The sequence below is a fragment of the Pseudorca crassidens genome, chromosome 16 (genome assembly GCF_039906515.1).
Source record: "Pseudorca crassidens isolate mPseCra1 chromosome 16, mPseCra1.hap1, whole genome shotgun sequence".
Classification (NCBI taxonomy): domain Eukaryota; kingdom Metazoa; phylum Chordata; class Mammalia; order Artiodactyla; family Delphinidae; genus Pseudorca; species Pseudorca crassidens.
Genome location: NC_090311.1, coordinates 42,724,495 through 42,740,454, shown reverse-complemented (window position 1 = coordinate 42,740,454; position 15,960 = coordinate 42,724,495). Strand labels below are relative to the sequence as shown.

At 40.5% G+C, this 15,960-nt stretch overlaps 1 protein-coding gene and 1 long non-coding RNA gene across 4 annotated transcripts in view; one reads left to right on the top strand and one right to left on the bottom strand.

Moving 5' to 3' along the window:
- Positions 1-4,736, bottom strand: part of LOC137208450 (uncharacterized) — a 385,078-nt gene extending 380,342 nt beyond the window's left edge. The window contains exon 1 of the long non-coding RNA XR_010935640.1: positions 4,373-4,736. This is a non-coding gene — a long non-coding RNA (uncharacterized lncRNA). The remainder of the gene's footprint in view (positions 1-4,372) is intronic.
- Positions 4,737-4,923: 187 nt separating this feature from the next.
- Positions 4,924-15,647, top strand: ZWINT (ZW10 interacting kinetochore protein). Of its 3 annotated transcripts, none has more exons than XM_067710153.1 (9): positions 4,924-5,023; positions 5,899-5,989; positions 6,156-6,279; positions 6,436-6,602; positions 7,535-7,591; positions 8,127-8,269; positions 8,350-8,527; positions 8,618-8,700; positions 9,315-15,647. In XM_067710153.1, exons 1-8 carry the CDS (start codon positions 4,980-4,982, stop codon positions 8,693-8,695), a joined length of 882 nt encoding a protein of 293 aa, XP_067566254.1. In that variant the 5' UTR covers positions 4,924-4,979; the 3' UTR covers positions 8,696-8,700; positions 9,315-15,647. The 3 variants fall into 3 exon arrangements, with proteins under 3 accessions (XP_067566254.1, XP_067566252.1, XP_067566253.1); XM_067710151.1 differs by having other exon boundaries at positions 8,913-15,647; XM_067710152.1 differs by having other exon boundaries at positions 8,618-8,740; positions 8,913-15,647.
- Positions 15,648-15,960: the final 313 nt, after the last annotated feature.

Genomic DNA, 15,960 nt, shown 5'->3' with positions numbered 1-15,960 from the left:
AGAGGTCACAACAGTGAGAGGCCCACGTACCGCAAAAAAAAAAAAAAAAAGAGTTTGAGTGTCAACACTTTTTGATTAATTATTTGTTTTGTCTGCCACATATTTAGCTTACTGCATAGATGTTCCAATCAGATATACAATTTGCTTAATGCATTAAAACACCTACACCAAAGCAATAATTATTTACCAACTTTTTAAACAATATTTTCATCATATATTTTGTGAATGAAAAAAACCCTAAAAAGTTACTATTACCAAAAACAATTAAAAAAAAAATCAGCAGACTAAATTGTGTAAGCTCTCGGAGGGCCTGCTTGGAGAATAGTTGAAATATAGAAGAAGACATCCAGCAACTAATGGTCAAAGTGATATAAACACAGAAATATTCCTATGTTTAGGAAGGTAGAAAAGAGGAGATATTTTTGATAGTTTTATCATAATGAATAAAATTTTCAAGCAGCCTTTGAAAATGGCCTAGCACATATGTTTTATTTACCTGCATTGTTATTGCTTTAGCCTCTGAACTAATAAATATCAGAAGAGAATTACATTTAGTACTCTGAGAGTGACTGTGACATCGAAAGCAAAAAATCAGTGAAGCTATAGAAAAGCCTGGTGTTAAAATACTAGGAGAAAATTAAATCGATTTTAAAATATTACTTTTTAGTTAATTTTTACTGTGTAAGATATACAAACACATATGAAGATATGTATAGAGATATAGACAGATGTATGTGTATCTATGTCTATATATACCTATTTATATATAATGTTTTATTCACTGGATTTCCCATGACTCATTTAGATGACCTTGCGACAGGGCAGAGAAGATGTAGAAATACAACTTTAAATCCTAAAGCAATGCTGGCAGAACTGGATATACCAAACAGAGCTTCTGTACAAATAGAAATCAGTCCCCAAAGCACAGTATTTTGTTTTCAATGTTTTATAAAGTACTGGAGGTATTTTTTCTATAGACAATTGCAAACACATGTCTTATCTTATTACTTATATTTACTTAATGCTCTATGAATCTCAGATGAATCTGCTCCAACAATCATTTCATGCATCCCAATAAAGCAGCTGATATTCCATCTGAGTGTTAAGGTAAGTGCTATTTTCAGAACTGTTTCACGTGCACTACACAAAGAAAGCGTCAAAATGAGTGAGGAAATTTTCTATTTCTAGGAACATATGCTTTTTAAAACATTTTCCACTTGTTCAATGACTGAATAGATGTTTCCACCTTAATAAATGAAAATATAATGCCCATATCAATTATATGCTTAAGGGAATTTGCTTTACATCCTTCCTGGTTGTGCTGTTACCTTCTACAACAGGGGAAGATCGGTTGAGCAATACAAAATTTTTTAATATAATTTATGGAGGGCATTAGAGTTTGATAAGCTGCAAACAAGAACTCTTTAAATTTAAAAACACATACAATTTATACACTTGCAACCTCTTTACTGCAAATGTGACTTTTTTAAGCTACAGAATTGTTTTTTACCCTGTTGGTTTTGTTGAAATTAATGTAAACTTTTTGTACATAAATTACAGGATGTATGTATCTAATGTACCTAAAAGTTTATGAATCATCACTGTCCAATTGAACTTTCCATTGATGGAAATGTTCCAAAATTTGCATTGTCCAGTATGGCAGACACTAGGCATACATAGCTATTGAGCACTGAAATGTGGCTAACGTGATTTAGAAAATAAACTTTTAATCTTATTTAACTGTAATTAAATTTAAATAGCCACATGTGGCTGTGGCTTGTGGATTAGAAAACAGAGAAAGAGGAGGAAACTTGGAATCATACTTTTTTATTATCTATAGTAATTTTCATTAGAATTCTAGGTCAGATCTCTATAAATCAGAGCCAAGTGGAAGGTTAAACAGAGCTGGCAAATTTGGGTTTTGTTTGTTTGTTTGTTTTTGTTTTGGGCCATGCCGCGCTACCTGTGGGATTTTATTCCCGACCAGAGGTTGAACCCAGGCCCTTGGCAGGAAGAGCACAGAGTCCTAACCACTGGACCTCCAGGGAATTTCCCAGAGCTGGCAAATCTGTGCTATGTATAGTCCAAAGTCAACTTGCATTCAAGTTCAACTTGCAGTATGTCATTTTGATTTGCTATTTATTGTTTGCTCTTTTAATGATTTGGTCTTCAGTTTACCCTAAAATATTTAAATTTAGATGTGAAGTGAGGTCATTTCAAACATTTGAAAAGGATTTTATTCAAAAGGCAGTATTTCTGTGGGAATTTGTGATAAATAGATCAAAGGTACCCAAACCTTCAAACATAAAGAGATTGATAGTCAATCCTTGTTACTCCAATCAAATGTACTTTTCAGAAAGTGTCATTTATTTGCTCCACTGTATTGTATATGTAGAATATTTAGAAAGTTCTAAAAAGTAGACTCATCAAGCAGGAAGGACTCAGTCAAGCAAGAAGGTCCTTTATGGAAAGCACAGGTTGTCAGAAATTGTACCACAGCTCACTGTTGCTTTGTTCTTTTTATGTTTTAGTTTTCTACTATTTGTGTTAGTTTCTAAGACTATGTCTTCAATTTCTTTTATCTCTTATTATGCAATGTTTAATCTGCTATTAATTCCATTTAATTTCATCCGTCACATTGCAGTTTTCACCTCTACAGGTTTGATTTAGGTCTTTATTACATGTTTCATATTTCTGCTTAACTTTTTTCAGAGCTTTATTAAGATCCATTTAAAGTGTAAATTGAGTGGTTGTTTTGCACAGAATTGTTCCACCTTCCCTATAGTCTAATTTTAGAACATTTTCATTTATTTACCCAGTAAAAGAAACCTCATGTCCATTTGCAGTCTCTCCCCATACACTAGCAACCTTCCCCCATTCCCGTGCCAGCTCCCAGCCCTGGCAACCACTAATCTATTTTGTTTCTTCAGATATGCTTAATCCGGACATGTCACATTAATGAAATCATACAATATCTGCTCTCTTTCAACTGGCACTTAGCATGTTTTCAAGGCTTATCTATGTTTTAGCATGTATTTTTACCTCATTCTCTTTTATTGCTGAAAAATACCCCATTTAACGGATGTAGATTTTTGTTTTTTCCATTCACCAGCTGAAGGGACTTGGGTTGTTTCTAATTTTCAGCCCTTGTAAATAATGCTGCACTATGGATATGTGTGTACAAGTTTTTATGAGCATGTTTTCATTTCTCTTGGATATATACCCAGGAGTGGAATTGTGGTTCATATGGTCACTATATGTTTAACATTTTGAGAAACTGCTAAACTGTTTTCCAAAAGCAGATGCACCATTTTACATTCCTACCAGTAACGTGAGCAGTCCACTTTTTCCATATCCTTACCTCTTATTATCTTTTTGATTATACCTCTGCTTATCTTTTTGAACATAACTGTTTTAAAACCCTTGTCTGTTAATTCTAGCATCTATTTCTATTCTGAACAGTGATTGATTTTTCTCCTAAACATGGGTTTTCTTTTCCTGCTTTTTTGCAAGCTTGTTTTTTTTTTAATATCTTCATTGGCATATAATTGCTTTACAATGTATTAGTTTTTGCTGTACAACAAAGTGAATCAGCTATACATATACGTATATCCCCATATCCCCTCCCTCTTGCGTCTCCCTCCCACCCTCCCTATCCCACCCCTCCAGGTCGTCACAAAGCACCCAGCTGATCTCCCTGTGCTATGCGGCTGCTTCCCACTAGCTATCTATCTTACATTTGGTAGTGTGTATATGTCCATGCCACTCTCTCACTTTGTCCCAGCTTCCCCTTCCCCCACTGTGTCCTCAACTCTTCTCTATGTCTGTGTCTTAATCCTGCCCTGCCTCTAGGTCCATCAGTACCATTTTTTTAGGTTCCATATATATGCGTTGGCATACAATATTTGTTTTTCTCTTTCTAGCTTGGTAGTTTTTAATTGGATGCCAGACATTGTGAACTGTACCTTACTGGTTGCTGGACATTTTTGTATTTCTATAAATATTATTTAACTTTGATCTATCATATACTTAAATGATTTGTTAACCGTTTGATCCACTTGGGCCTTGCTTTTAAGATTTGTTAGGTGGCACTAGAGGCGTGAGGTGTCTAGGGCTAATGCCCTATTACTAAGACAAAACCTGTCTGTGTACGCCAACCAACGTCCCATGGATTATGAAGTTTTCTAGCCTGACTGGTGGAAGGAGTTACTGACCCTAAGTGATCTCTGGGAATCCTTAAAACCCCTTCGGGGTAGTTTCCTCAAACACAAGATGCTCAGAACTCAGCAGAGTACTGGAGAAAACTCTACAGAACTCCGAGTTCTCTCTCTGAGCAACCCTCTCCTTTCTGCTATACTCTGGAGGTCATTACCTGCCTTGGTCTCCCACAAACTTTCGGCTCCAACCGGTCAACGCAGGCAATTCGCTGGGCTGTGCTTAGGTTTTCTCTCCCAAACCCGCATCCTGGAAAATCTCTGAAAGGCTGTAAGCATTTTGAGCTGATTATTTGTTTCCTCAGTCTCCAGGATTAGTTATCCGTTATTGATGCCAAGTGTCTCGGAAGACAGACCCAGCGTTCTCCTTCAAGGGCAGATTTTTTTTTCTTTTTCTTTCTTTTTTTTAATAAAGGTAACTCTGAGAGTTGCCCCTAAAAGCTAAACAGAGCAAACGTCTTTTCTCTCACTCTGAAAACTAGGCAGCGCGCCACTGAGCGAGCTCAAGCCGCACCTCCAAACCTCAGCACCGCCTACGGGTTACTGCGCAGGCGTAGAACTTCTGCGCGCCTGCAGGGCTCAGCAACAACTGCGCCTGCGCCAAACAACGGGGCGCGCTAACGCGCCAATCTGCGCCTGCCAATGAGAGTGCCCAATGGTCCTTGATTCCCGCCCACTGACAGGACATCCAATCGCCTGTCCCGGCGCGCGGTGCGCGGCAGGTCCAAAGTGGACTGAGGTTTGAGCTGAAGCGCGGCCCGGGGAATGATGGAGGCGGCAGAGACTAAGGCGGAGGCCGCTGCCCGAGAGTAAGTGTGTCTCGCCAGGTGGCAGCCGGGGCCGGGCTGGGGCGGACCTTGCGCGGTCCCAAGTAAAATCAGTAATTCCCCTCCACCCCTTACAGCGGTTGCGGGTCGACTAAGCCGTGAAGTGATCCTGATCCCAGCCCCCAGTCTTAGGTTCCTGAGGTGACAGTTGCGTCTCTCCAGGAGTAAGGGCTATGAGGGACTGTCCGTCCCCCACCACGTACGCACACCCCCCAGAGGTGTGTTCTGAAAGGGGACCGTTCCATCTCTGTTAACCCTCCATGTCTCTTCGCAGATCGACCATCCTAACAGGAGACTTTCCATCCCTAGGAGACATGCTGAGAGGGCCATTCAATTTCTGTCACCCCTGTCCAACACACACTCTCCCAGTGGATTATTTTGTCCCCATCCCCGCCTCCTAATGGACTGCTACGGCCGCTAACAAGGGAGAACTCTGGAGAGCCTAGACCCAGGGGTCCAGCCCCCTGTCCTTAGCTCCTCCTCAAGTACTCTGATACCCTGCCCCCAAGCTTGTGTCCTCTGCGTGGCGGGGCTCCCCCCTTCCCTGTATATTTCCATGACTGATTTCAGAAACTCAAACGGTTTCTATTCAGTGAGACATTCCCTATTTAAACTCACAGCTCCTTCCCCACACTCCTATTCCCCTTGCTTTGCTTATTTTTCTTCACGGCACTTACTACCTCCATGTGTCTTCCGTACAAACACCATTCCTGGTCCCAGATGGCCCTTCAAGCCAGTGCTAGGCAGGACAAGACTCAGCGTTAATACACGTAATCACATATGTGCATGTGCACACAAATTGACTAGACCTAGGACCCCAGGAGTCTGCAGTTTCTCCTGTTTTCTTGCCCCTTCAGGGCCCTGGCCAAGGTGGCAGACATCCTGGAGCCTCTAGGTCTTCAGGAGGAGGCAGAACTGCCCGTGCAGATGCTGGCTGAGTTTGTGATGGTGCGTACAAGATGGGAGCTAGCCTTTCACAAGCCAGGGACTGCTCCTGGGTCCTCCTATTGAGACACTGGGCAGCGATAATGGTGAGCAGACTGGAAGGTAACCTTGTTGGCCTATAGTACAAGGAGGTAAGAATATTACCTGCGTCCACCCTCCTTCTGAACAGGACTCCCGGAAGAAAGACAAGCTCCTCTGCAGCCAGCTTCAAGTAGTAGACTTCCTGCAGAATTTCTTGGTTCAGGAAGGCACTGCCCAGGACCTGAACCCCTTGGCCTCTGAAGACACGAGCCGTGAGTGGGCAGGGGGTTGGAATAGGGGCTTCCCTAGTGAAGAAGGAAGAGGGACATCAGTCAAGTCAGCTGTTTGGCTGACGGGAAGACTGAAGCCCCAGTGTTGCAGGCAGGTGGGCCAACCTCACTTATTCCCTCACTCTTGGCTCTTCTCAGGGCAGAAGGCAATTGAAGTCAAAGAGCAATGGAAAGAGCTGAAGGCCACCTACCAAGAGCACGTGGAGGCCATCACAAGTTCCCTGACCCAGGCACTGCCCAAGGTGGAGGAGGCCCAAAGGAAGCAGGCCAAGCTCCAGGAGGCCCTTGAACAACTCCAGGCCAAGGTGAACCAAGGATGAGGGGAGGAGAGGGCAGGCAGAGAGGAGGAGGAAAAGGGTGAACATGCTGGGTTGGACCCACTGGCTGTCTTTTAAAATCCAACCACATGGATGAGTAATATTCCATTGTATATATGAACCACATCTTTTTTTATATATATATAAATTTATTTATTTTATTTTTATTTATTTTTGGCTGTGTTGGGTCTTCGTGTCTTCGCGCCAGCTTTCTCTAGTTGTGGCGAGTGGGGGCTACTGTTCGTTGCGGTGCGCGGGCTTCTCATTGCGGTGGCTTCTCTTGTTGCAGAGCCCGGGCTCTAGGCGTGTGGGCTTCAGTAGTTGCAGCACACTGACTCAGTAGTTGTGGCTCACGGGCTCTAGAGCGTAGGCAGAGTAGTTGTGGTGCACGGGCTTGGTTGCTCCCCGGCATGTGAGATCTTCCCAGACCAGGGCTTGAACCCATGTCCCCTGCATTGGCAGGCGGATTCTTAACCACTGCACCACCAGGGAAGCCCCTGTACCACATCTTCTTTATCCTTTCATCCGTCAATATTACTCAGCCATTAAAAAGAATGAAATAATGCCATTTGCAGCAACATGGATAGACCTGGAGATTATCGTACTAAGTGAAGTCAGTCAGACAGAGAAAGACAAATATCATATGATATCACTTATATGTGGAATCTAAAAAAAAAAATGATACAAATGAACTTATTTACAAAACAGAAACAGACTCACAGACTTAGAGAATGAACTTATGGTTACCAGGGGGAAGGGTGAGGGCCAGGGATAGATTGGGAGTTTGGGATTGACATGTACAAACTGCTATATTTAAAATAGATAACCAACAAAGACTTACTATAAAAAAAAAAAAAAAGAAATCCAAACATAAAAATGCACTCCTCCTCTCCTTGTTCCCCTCCTTTGCTTACCTGCAGAAGCAAATGGCCATGGAAAAACTCAGAATAGTCCAGAAGCAGTGGCAGCTACAACAGGTAGGTCCATTCACCTAGGAAAATACCTCTTCTCGCCACCATGCTATTGCATGGGCCAAGTCCTAGAAAACCTTTATTCTATTTCCTCCAGTGAGGCATTATAGCATGGGTACCAACATGGAATTGAATCCTAGCATCACCACTTACCACTGCATGATCTTGGGCAGTCACCTAACTTTCTCTGCTTCTGTTTCTTCATCTGTGAAAGAAGAAAATAATAGCATCTACTCTATAGAGTTATTATGATGATTAAGTAATTGGTACAGCAAGTGCTTAAAATAGTGCCTGGCACATAGCAAACTAAATAAGTGTTATCATCATATTTGTGCTCCTTTTCTTCAGAGTGCCTCACCTTTTAACAACACATTCTGACCCTTCCTTTTTTCTAAGCCCCTGGTCCTGCCTAAAGTGAGTAGAGTCCCTCTTTCCATCTGTGCGTCTGAACCCCCAGCTAGTTCTAGGCTGTAGGGGTTGGGGAAATGGCTCTAAGACGTCAGCATCTGAGGAACCGTGTCTACATTCTCACTCCTGGTAGGAGAAGCGTCTGCAGCATCTGGCAGTGGTTTCTTCAGAGGTGAGGGAGCGTCAGACAGGAACTCAGCAGGAGCTTGAACAGCTATATCAGGAACTTGGAACCCTGAAGCAGCAGGCAGGGCAGGAGCAGTACAAGCTGCAGAGGTGAGGCCGGGAACATGGGCTACAGACCCAGGGTGGTTCAGCTGAGGTTCCCTGTCTTCACACCCACCTCCTCCTTCCAGGCACCAGACCTTCCTCCACCTGCTATACACCCTTCAGGGTAAGCTGCTTTTCCATGAGGCTGAGGCAGAGGTGCCACAAGAGTTGGATCTTCCTAAGGATAAGCCCCAGCAGCTGACCCAGCCCCAGGAGCAGAACATTCGGGACACCATGGGGAGAGATGAATGTGTGTCCTCCAAGGTGAATGAAAGATGGAACAGTTGGGCAGGGAGGCAGAGAGAAAAGCTGGGAGATGAATCTTACTCACTGCTCATACCTTGTCTCCCCAAGGCCAACAACCCACAGCCTGCTGGAGATACAGGCTTACCATGGCTTCCTGGGAGACAGCAACATGGGGAAGGATCCTAGATTAGGTCAGACTCCAACTCAGGCTATGGTGTCCCTGGACTGTAGGTATGGCAGGAGCGAGGGTCTCTGGTCTATCTGTCTCTGTTTCTGTGCTCCGCTATTCATGGAGGGGATGGGACATGGGGAGGAGCAAGGAGTTTATCTTATGGATGAAGTTTTGTACATTATCCCCATATCCAGCCTACCCTGGGCTAATCCCTCTCTTCCTCTTCCCCAGCTCTCTGGCCTCACCCACATTGCAGGATGGACTTAAACTCCTTGAGTGCAGCCTGATTTTTGACTACATACCAGGTCGGGGCAGGCTCTGGATTCTGTTTATTAAAAGCCCTGGAGTTCTCTCAGTTGCCTGTTTTTCCGCTTATCTTCATATGTTGGTGGGAAGAACCACACTCATAGGCCAGCAACAAGATAGGTGCTGGGACTGGTGTGAATAGAGAGGGTACAGATGGGGAAGGGGCCCTGGCCTGGGGCATCAGGGGCTGCTTGCCCAAAGGGATATACTACAAACATGCTGAGCTTAATTCAGGGAGAAGGTGAATGCTTTATGCAGGTGATTAGATGTGGGAGGATAATTTTAATTACTGATCCAAATGTTTACTGAATCTCTGATTTGTGCCAGGTCCCTTGCTATGAACTGGAGCTACAGCAGTGGGCTTATCTGACCAGTCCCTGCCTACATGGAGCATAATGAGAATGAACAATTGAAAAGATAAATAGGATGATTTCAGGGTGTGTTAAAACAGGGTAGCAAACTAAAACAGAGTAATACAATGAAGATCAATAGTGAGAGTATAGAGACCCCCATCTGTGTATATTGGCCTGTGTCTATGAGTCAGTATTTCTATTTGTGTTTGTATGTGTGTGTTTCTGTGTCTTTGTTGCTTTCAGTCTCCATTCCTCTGTGTGTCTGTCGCTGGGTGTGTGGACAGGGGCGGGCATTACTGTGTTTGAGAAAAAGATTGCATTCCTGATTGAGAGTGTGGAAACTGCTACTTCAGAGAGAAAGAGAGAAAAATGACAGTTCTCAGAGCGTAGAAAACTCATTTTCCATATGAGAAAAGGACCTTCATGTGAGAGAAAGACCTAAACATCCCCATGAGAAAGACACTGGGGCCTTTTGTTTTTGGTGAGAGAAAGTTTTAAGAGTCAGTGTTCCCTGTCTGTCTCAGACTGGGTCACCTTCTCTCAGGTGGAGATTGAGATCCTTGTGCATTCCGATGGTTTGCCCTGCTTTACTAAGGTGTCCCTAGTTTTCTCTCAAATTGTCTTTTCAAATGTGTTGGCCCCATTTTTTACGTATGAAATAGGATAATTATCAGAGGTCTTTGGGCTCAGAGAGGATTGAGGATACTCCACCAGGGAGCACACAAATGCCCACAGAGTGGCTTCCTCAATCTACTCATCCCCCCTCCCTCCCACATGGTTCCTGCTGTAGCCTTCTAGTAACCCAAATATCCAGTCCCATTTTTCCCTCCCTCCTACTGGATAGGCTCCCTTACCCCTACAGTCTCATTTCCTTTCTAGTCTCATGTTCTCCAAAATGTCTGCAGCACAAACGAGAGAGCAAGAGTACATATATATATATCCACCCCAGGAAAAGAGTGTCTACTAAGGGACACTGGGGTGTGGGTTGGGATGTTGTGGAGTTTCCCTATCTTTGCATACATTATGGCTGTCAGCAAGTCAGCAGGGAAGAGAAGACACTCACATGAAGCCCACCAAGATGGGGGTGAAGGATAATACCCTGAGATACTCCAAGCCAGGGACAGGGGAAGGAGATTGGGCAGATGTACAGTAATCAAGCACAGAGGTCTGCAAACTTCTGGGAACCAGATTTCTCTCAAGGAGTGTGAAATGCATCAGTCCACACTGAGGCCAAAGAGGAGGGGAGGCTTGATTATCTGTTATGTTCAAAGCCCTTGATTTGCCCATGTGGCTGGAGCCTCAAGTTGGCCGGAAGTGTCTTGACTGACCAGCTCAGGAATTGGGACTTGCTGTCAGATAGAAGATGGACTTCAGCTTCCAGCTCTTCTCAGCCCTCTGTTAGGCCCTTAAAGACTATTCTTGTTCATTGATACTTGCACAAGGTAGATGTGTGCAAGGAGGAATACTACCCCTGGGAAATCGTGATCTCTTACACAAAGACATGGAAATCTATGAGTCCACAGAAGCTGCTGAAAAGGCCCTGCTGCCTGCCAGAATTTTTTCTCTTCCTCTTTTCTATTGAAGGGAAGGACACAGAAACCAGTGAAGAGTGGGGGCGGAGGGGAGACTAGGCAGTGAATCAGCACAGTCAAGACAGTGTTGCTCTGTCTTGACCAGAAGTCTTCTTGATAACTTAAAGTGAAAATTAAGCTTACTCTGTTAAACCAATAGGAAAACTTTCTTTTTCTATTCTCTTTAAGAATAATGTTTTCCTTTTTTTTTTTTTTTTTTTTTTTTTTGCGGTACGCGAGCCTCTCACTGTTGTGGCCTCTCCCGTTGCAGAGCACTGGCTCTGGACTTGCAGGCTCAGCGGGCATGGCTCACGGGCCCAGCCGCTCTGCGGCATGTGGGGTCTTCCCAGACCAGGGCACGAACCCACGTCCCCTGCATCGGCAGGCGGACTCTCAACCACTGCGCCACCAGGGAAGCCCAATGTTTTTCCTTTTTAAAGATAATTTTGTTTAACATTATTATGGTTAAACATTATTTTGTTTATTTTTTTCTAGTTTTTTTCATATTTTCTAGGTATTGTCAATTTTTTCTAGGAATTTTTCGTTTCTAATCTTTTTAAATTGGTATGAAGTTGTCGTAATCTTTTTAATCTAAATCTGCAGCCTGTTTTAGGATGGCCTAATGTTATATTCCTGATACTTTTTTTGTGCTTTACTGATTTTTTCCTTTATACATCCCTTCAGATTTTCATTAATATTTTTTATTTTCTGAATATCATCTTCTGAGAGGGGTATGTTCAAGTCTCCAAGTGAGAGTAGATTTGTTTTTTTCTCTTACAAACATCTGGATAGTTTCAGCAAAGCTAATCCCCCTCATTCTATCTTTATAATCTTGAAATTTGTGAAACTAAGCTCATTTCAAATATTCTACCCTGTCATGAAAAGAAAACTATCTTCCCATTTTAGAATCTGTCCTTAATAAACCCCATCCTGTCTTATAGAATTATGTAACTTCTTATATTACAATTTTTACATCTCCTCTTTGGGCCAAATATGTGTAAGTTTTAAAATATAAACTGTGGTATTAAATCAACTAGTTTCCTTATTCCCAGCACAGTATTTAAATGACCCTTTTGATACTTTGAACATTGGGCTCTGAAAAATTTAGTGAGTTTTGACACACTTTGCTCTTGAAACCCTGAATAACCAAGGCATTAAGTCTGAAAACTATAGTCTCAGGAATCAACATCTTGAGGCCTTTTTAAACTGTCATGGGGAGGGGGGTAAATTCTTTTTATGTTGTTAAATTGAATTTGTGTAACTGTTGACATAGTTATAAAAAAAACTTGTTAATCTTTATGGAGCTCTGCAATTTTAGATGCCATATTCAAACGCCTTTCTAAAATTTTAAGTTGTCAAATGAACTTTAGCAAGCACATTTACGCAAGGTATGCATAATTCATTTCATCATACATTTTATAGTGATTATACCCATATGATAATTATTTAAATGAGTTGATTACTGTGTACCTAAAATCATGTTTTGAGATAGAAAAAAGAAGGGGAAAATCTAGAAATATGCTTTCAGATGGTGACAGAACTTTTGGAAATAAAAGATTATCACAAACATTATAAAAGAAATAAACCATAAAATTATACAATCTAGTGCACAAATTGTTTCTGTACTATAAGTAATGTTAGGAAAAACAAACACAAGTTGGAGTAATCAAAATAGGGTTTATTTTATGAAAGTTTGTTTAAAATATCCTATAGAGTCTCCGTGTTATGAAATTATATTACAAAAACTTTGGGTCTAATCTTAATAACCAATCATAAATAGCAATTTTATTAATAAAAATACTAGGTGTATTAAATTTTTGTCCTGTTTATGTAACTTAGTAGACAAGAAGTTATGCTTTATATGTGTCTTTGAGGGAAAATACTTCTCTTTAGGGACAGGGACCTGTCCACAGTCTCCATATATGTAAGCCTTGGATTTACCTGGCCAGGTATTCTAGAAATAAAAAAGAATTTGCAAGAATTTATTTACCGAAATTCAGCATTATCTCTGGTTGTTTCATTTGGTTACTCCAAGTGAAGATATTATATGAAGATAATAGCGTTTTGGGCAAGATATACTAATTTCTTGGTTGAAAACTGTACTCTTGATGATGATTGAAATGCCTAACTTTGTTCCAGTATGTCATTTTCAACATGAGAAAGAAGGGGAAAAGGAAAGAAATGGTAAATTTAGTTGAGGAATTTAGTCATAAAATAGATAGCATTTGTGTGTGTGTGTGTGTGTGTGTGTGTGTGTGTGCGCGCGCATACACATATAAAATTGGCAGGGATAATGTAGATTAGCTGGAGGAAGTGAGTGACTGCATGACAGATATTTGACCTCTTTTTTCAGATAACCATTTGTTCTCTGTGATTCCTCTCTGTAGGAATATATATATCTTTGCATCCACAAATGAACATATATCAATACCTTCACACTTTAAAAGTACTTAGTAAATGTTCATTGGATCATCTTCAGGGAAGATTTCCCAAAGAGCTGCCTCTTAAGCTCAATTTCAAATAAATGAAATTATCCAGAGGCAGATTTCATCATTTATTGAATGCCGGCTATTACTGAATGTCAGTTCTGAGAATTTAAAAAAACAAAACAAAACCATCTGAGTTTAAATTTAGAGATAGGAAGGAAAAATCTAATTTTAACAAAAAATTATGTTTGTCATTAAGGACTAAGAATTGAAATGTTTTGGTGGCACCAAGGATAATCATGCATACTAAGCAGAAGGAACATTATAAGTAAAGTATAGGAAATGAGAAACTGGCAATTTCAGGAATGCAAATTCCTGACAATCAGTGCTTGGAGCATAGGATATAAGGGAGGAAATGGGAGTAGTGAGTTCATGAGAGCCTTTTACCTTTACCGTGCTGGCTATAGGAAGTCAAAGCCTACACCTGGAAGCCAAGGAAACCTATCAAAATTTTATTTCCTACTTGGGTAAAAAATTTTCAAGTACCTTTTAATCTATTGCAGTAGAACTCTCAGAAAGTCATACCATTGGTGAGTACATTTATGAATTTAGAGCAGAATGCACATTTAGAAAGCAGTACAAATGCCTTCATCCTCCTCCTGAGCTAAACGTATCTCCCTGTCTAACCATTGCTTATTATTGGGACTTGCTATAATGACAGCAGCAAAAGAGCTGAAATCCACTTAGGAAATTAGATATCATATTAAAGCAACATTGGAGTAGCAGGAGAATGGAACCTCTATTTTAGACTGTTGATACTTAAAAATAAGTATAATACAATGATCATAGTTATTAGTAGCTGCATATTATACCCACTAAAATAATCACTAAAGCAGTTCAGTGATACTAGTATTCATGGATGATGACAGTTACCAATCCAAACAAGTACACACCAACTAGAAACTAATGAACCATCTATCCCAGAGCTCAGTGCTTTCTGGTGACAGAAGTCACCAAAGCCTTTAGTCACTGAAGGCTCATGACTGTTTGAGAACATCGGAAAACATATTCAGCAATGGAAAATCACTCATCGTGCCTGAGAAATATTCTACTTATCAAGGTTTTAGGGATTAACAATTGAAAATAGGAGGGGGAAAAAAAGCTCAGCCTTAATATAAAATGTTTATATTAAATAATAGTGACCTACTTCACATCAATTAGAAAATGAGTATGGTTTTTAAACAGTATCCCATGACTACCATAATTTTAATGTTAGCAATTATGTTGAACAATATTCAGAGATTACTGGAATGTAAAGATAAGAGAAGCTTTCCATTAGGTGTCTATGTCACCCTTGGCATTCACAACAGACAGTTCTTATTCTTTTGGAAAAGAAAAAGACAAGTCTTATTTGGTTAAAAAAAAGTCTGGTATCATAAGAGATTTTCTATTTTACTCTTCCACCCCTATCTCTACTCCTATATCTCAGGAATTTTCAGAAACTAATTCAATAGCTAAATTTAACTCTGTTGGTGTGTGGTGGTGCTGGTGGTGGTGGTGGTGATCTCAAGAAGTAGAAGTAGTTATTGAAAAAGAAATTTATTACAATGAAAAGGAAGGGCTAGTAGATATTCAGTTAATTCTAATAGTCTAATAATATTTTATATCTCTTGTATAGAAGAAAAACTAAAACTGGGATTTCATGTGCCTGAAATTTGTTTTATATCTAAATAAGATAATTTTGGAGGGAGGTGGGATATTGCACAACAGTGTTATTGGTATGTCACGGTACATGTAATTTAGCAATCACATTGTCTAACTCAAACAGTTGGCACAGTCTGGCAGATGGTAGTAAGGATTTGTTTATAAGGCTCACAGTTTCTTGCAAATGTCTTGCCTTGTTCTTCTAAAATTTTGTGTGTTTGTGTGCAGATACCTAATCATATTCATATAAGGTGTGCTATTTTATATTTTGACACTAAGTTGTTGATTACATATAGATTTGTTACCCTGATAATTTTTTCTATTAGTATTCATTCAATGCCTAAACAGCAAACTTTTCTGAGTACCTATATGCCAGGTACTATTCTATTTCTTTTATTAAAATATATTTCACATATAACATTGTATAAATTTAAGATGTACAACATGTTAATTTGATAGGTTTATGCATTGTAATGTGATTGTCATTGTAGCAATAATTTGTACTTCTGTCATGTTATATAATTAATCATTTACTTTTAGTGGTTACAATAATTAAGCTCTAGTTTCCTAGTAAATTTGATGATTATAATACAATATTGTTGTCTATATTCTCTATTTTGTGCATTAGCTCTCTAGGGCTTGTTTACTACTTATTACAATTTGTACCCTTTAAACAAGGTACAAACTATTTCTCTACCCCATATCCCCTGGAAACCACCATTCTACTCTCTGTATTTACCAGTTCAGCTTTTTAGAGTCCATGTATGAGTGATATAGTACAGTATTTGGCTTTCTCTGTCTGAGTTATATCACTTCACATAATGCCCTCAAGGTCCATCTGTGTTGTTGCAAATGGCAGGGTGTCCTTCTTCCTCACAGCTGAATAATACTCCAGTTTGTGTGTGTGTGTATCACATCT

Bases quoted from the DNA above. Each gene is read 5' to 3' on its own strand.
- ZWINT (XM_067710153.1), top strand. From the start codon at position 4,980: ATGATGGAGGCGGCAGAGACTAAGGCGGAGGCCGCTGCCCGAGA. The intron at 7,592-8,126 runs GTAGGTCCATTC...CACTCCTGGTAG, and splicing joins AGCAGTGGCAGCTACAACAG to GAGAAGCGTCTGCAGCATCT. The intron at 8,270-8,349 runs GTGAGGCCGGGA...TCCTCCTTCCAG, and splicing joins GAGCAGTACAAGCTGCAGAG to GCACCAGACCTTCCTCCACC.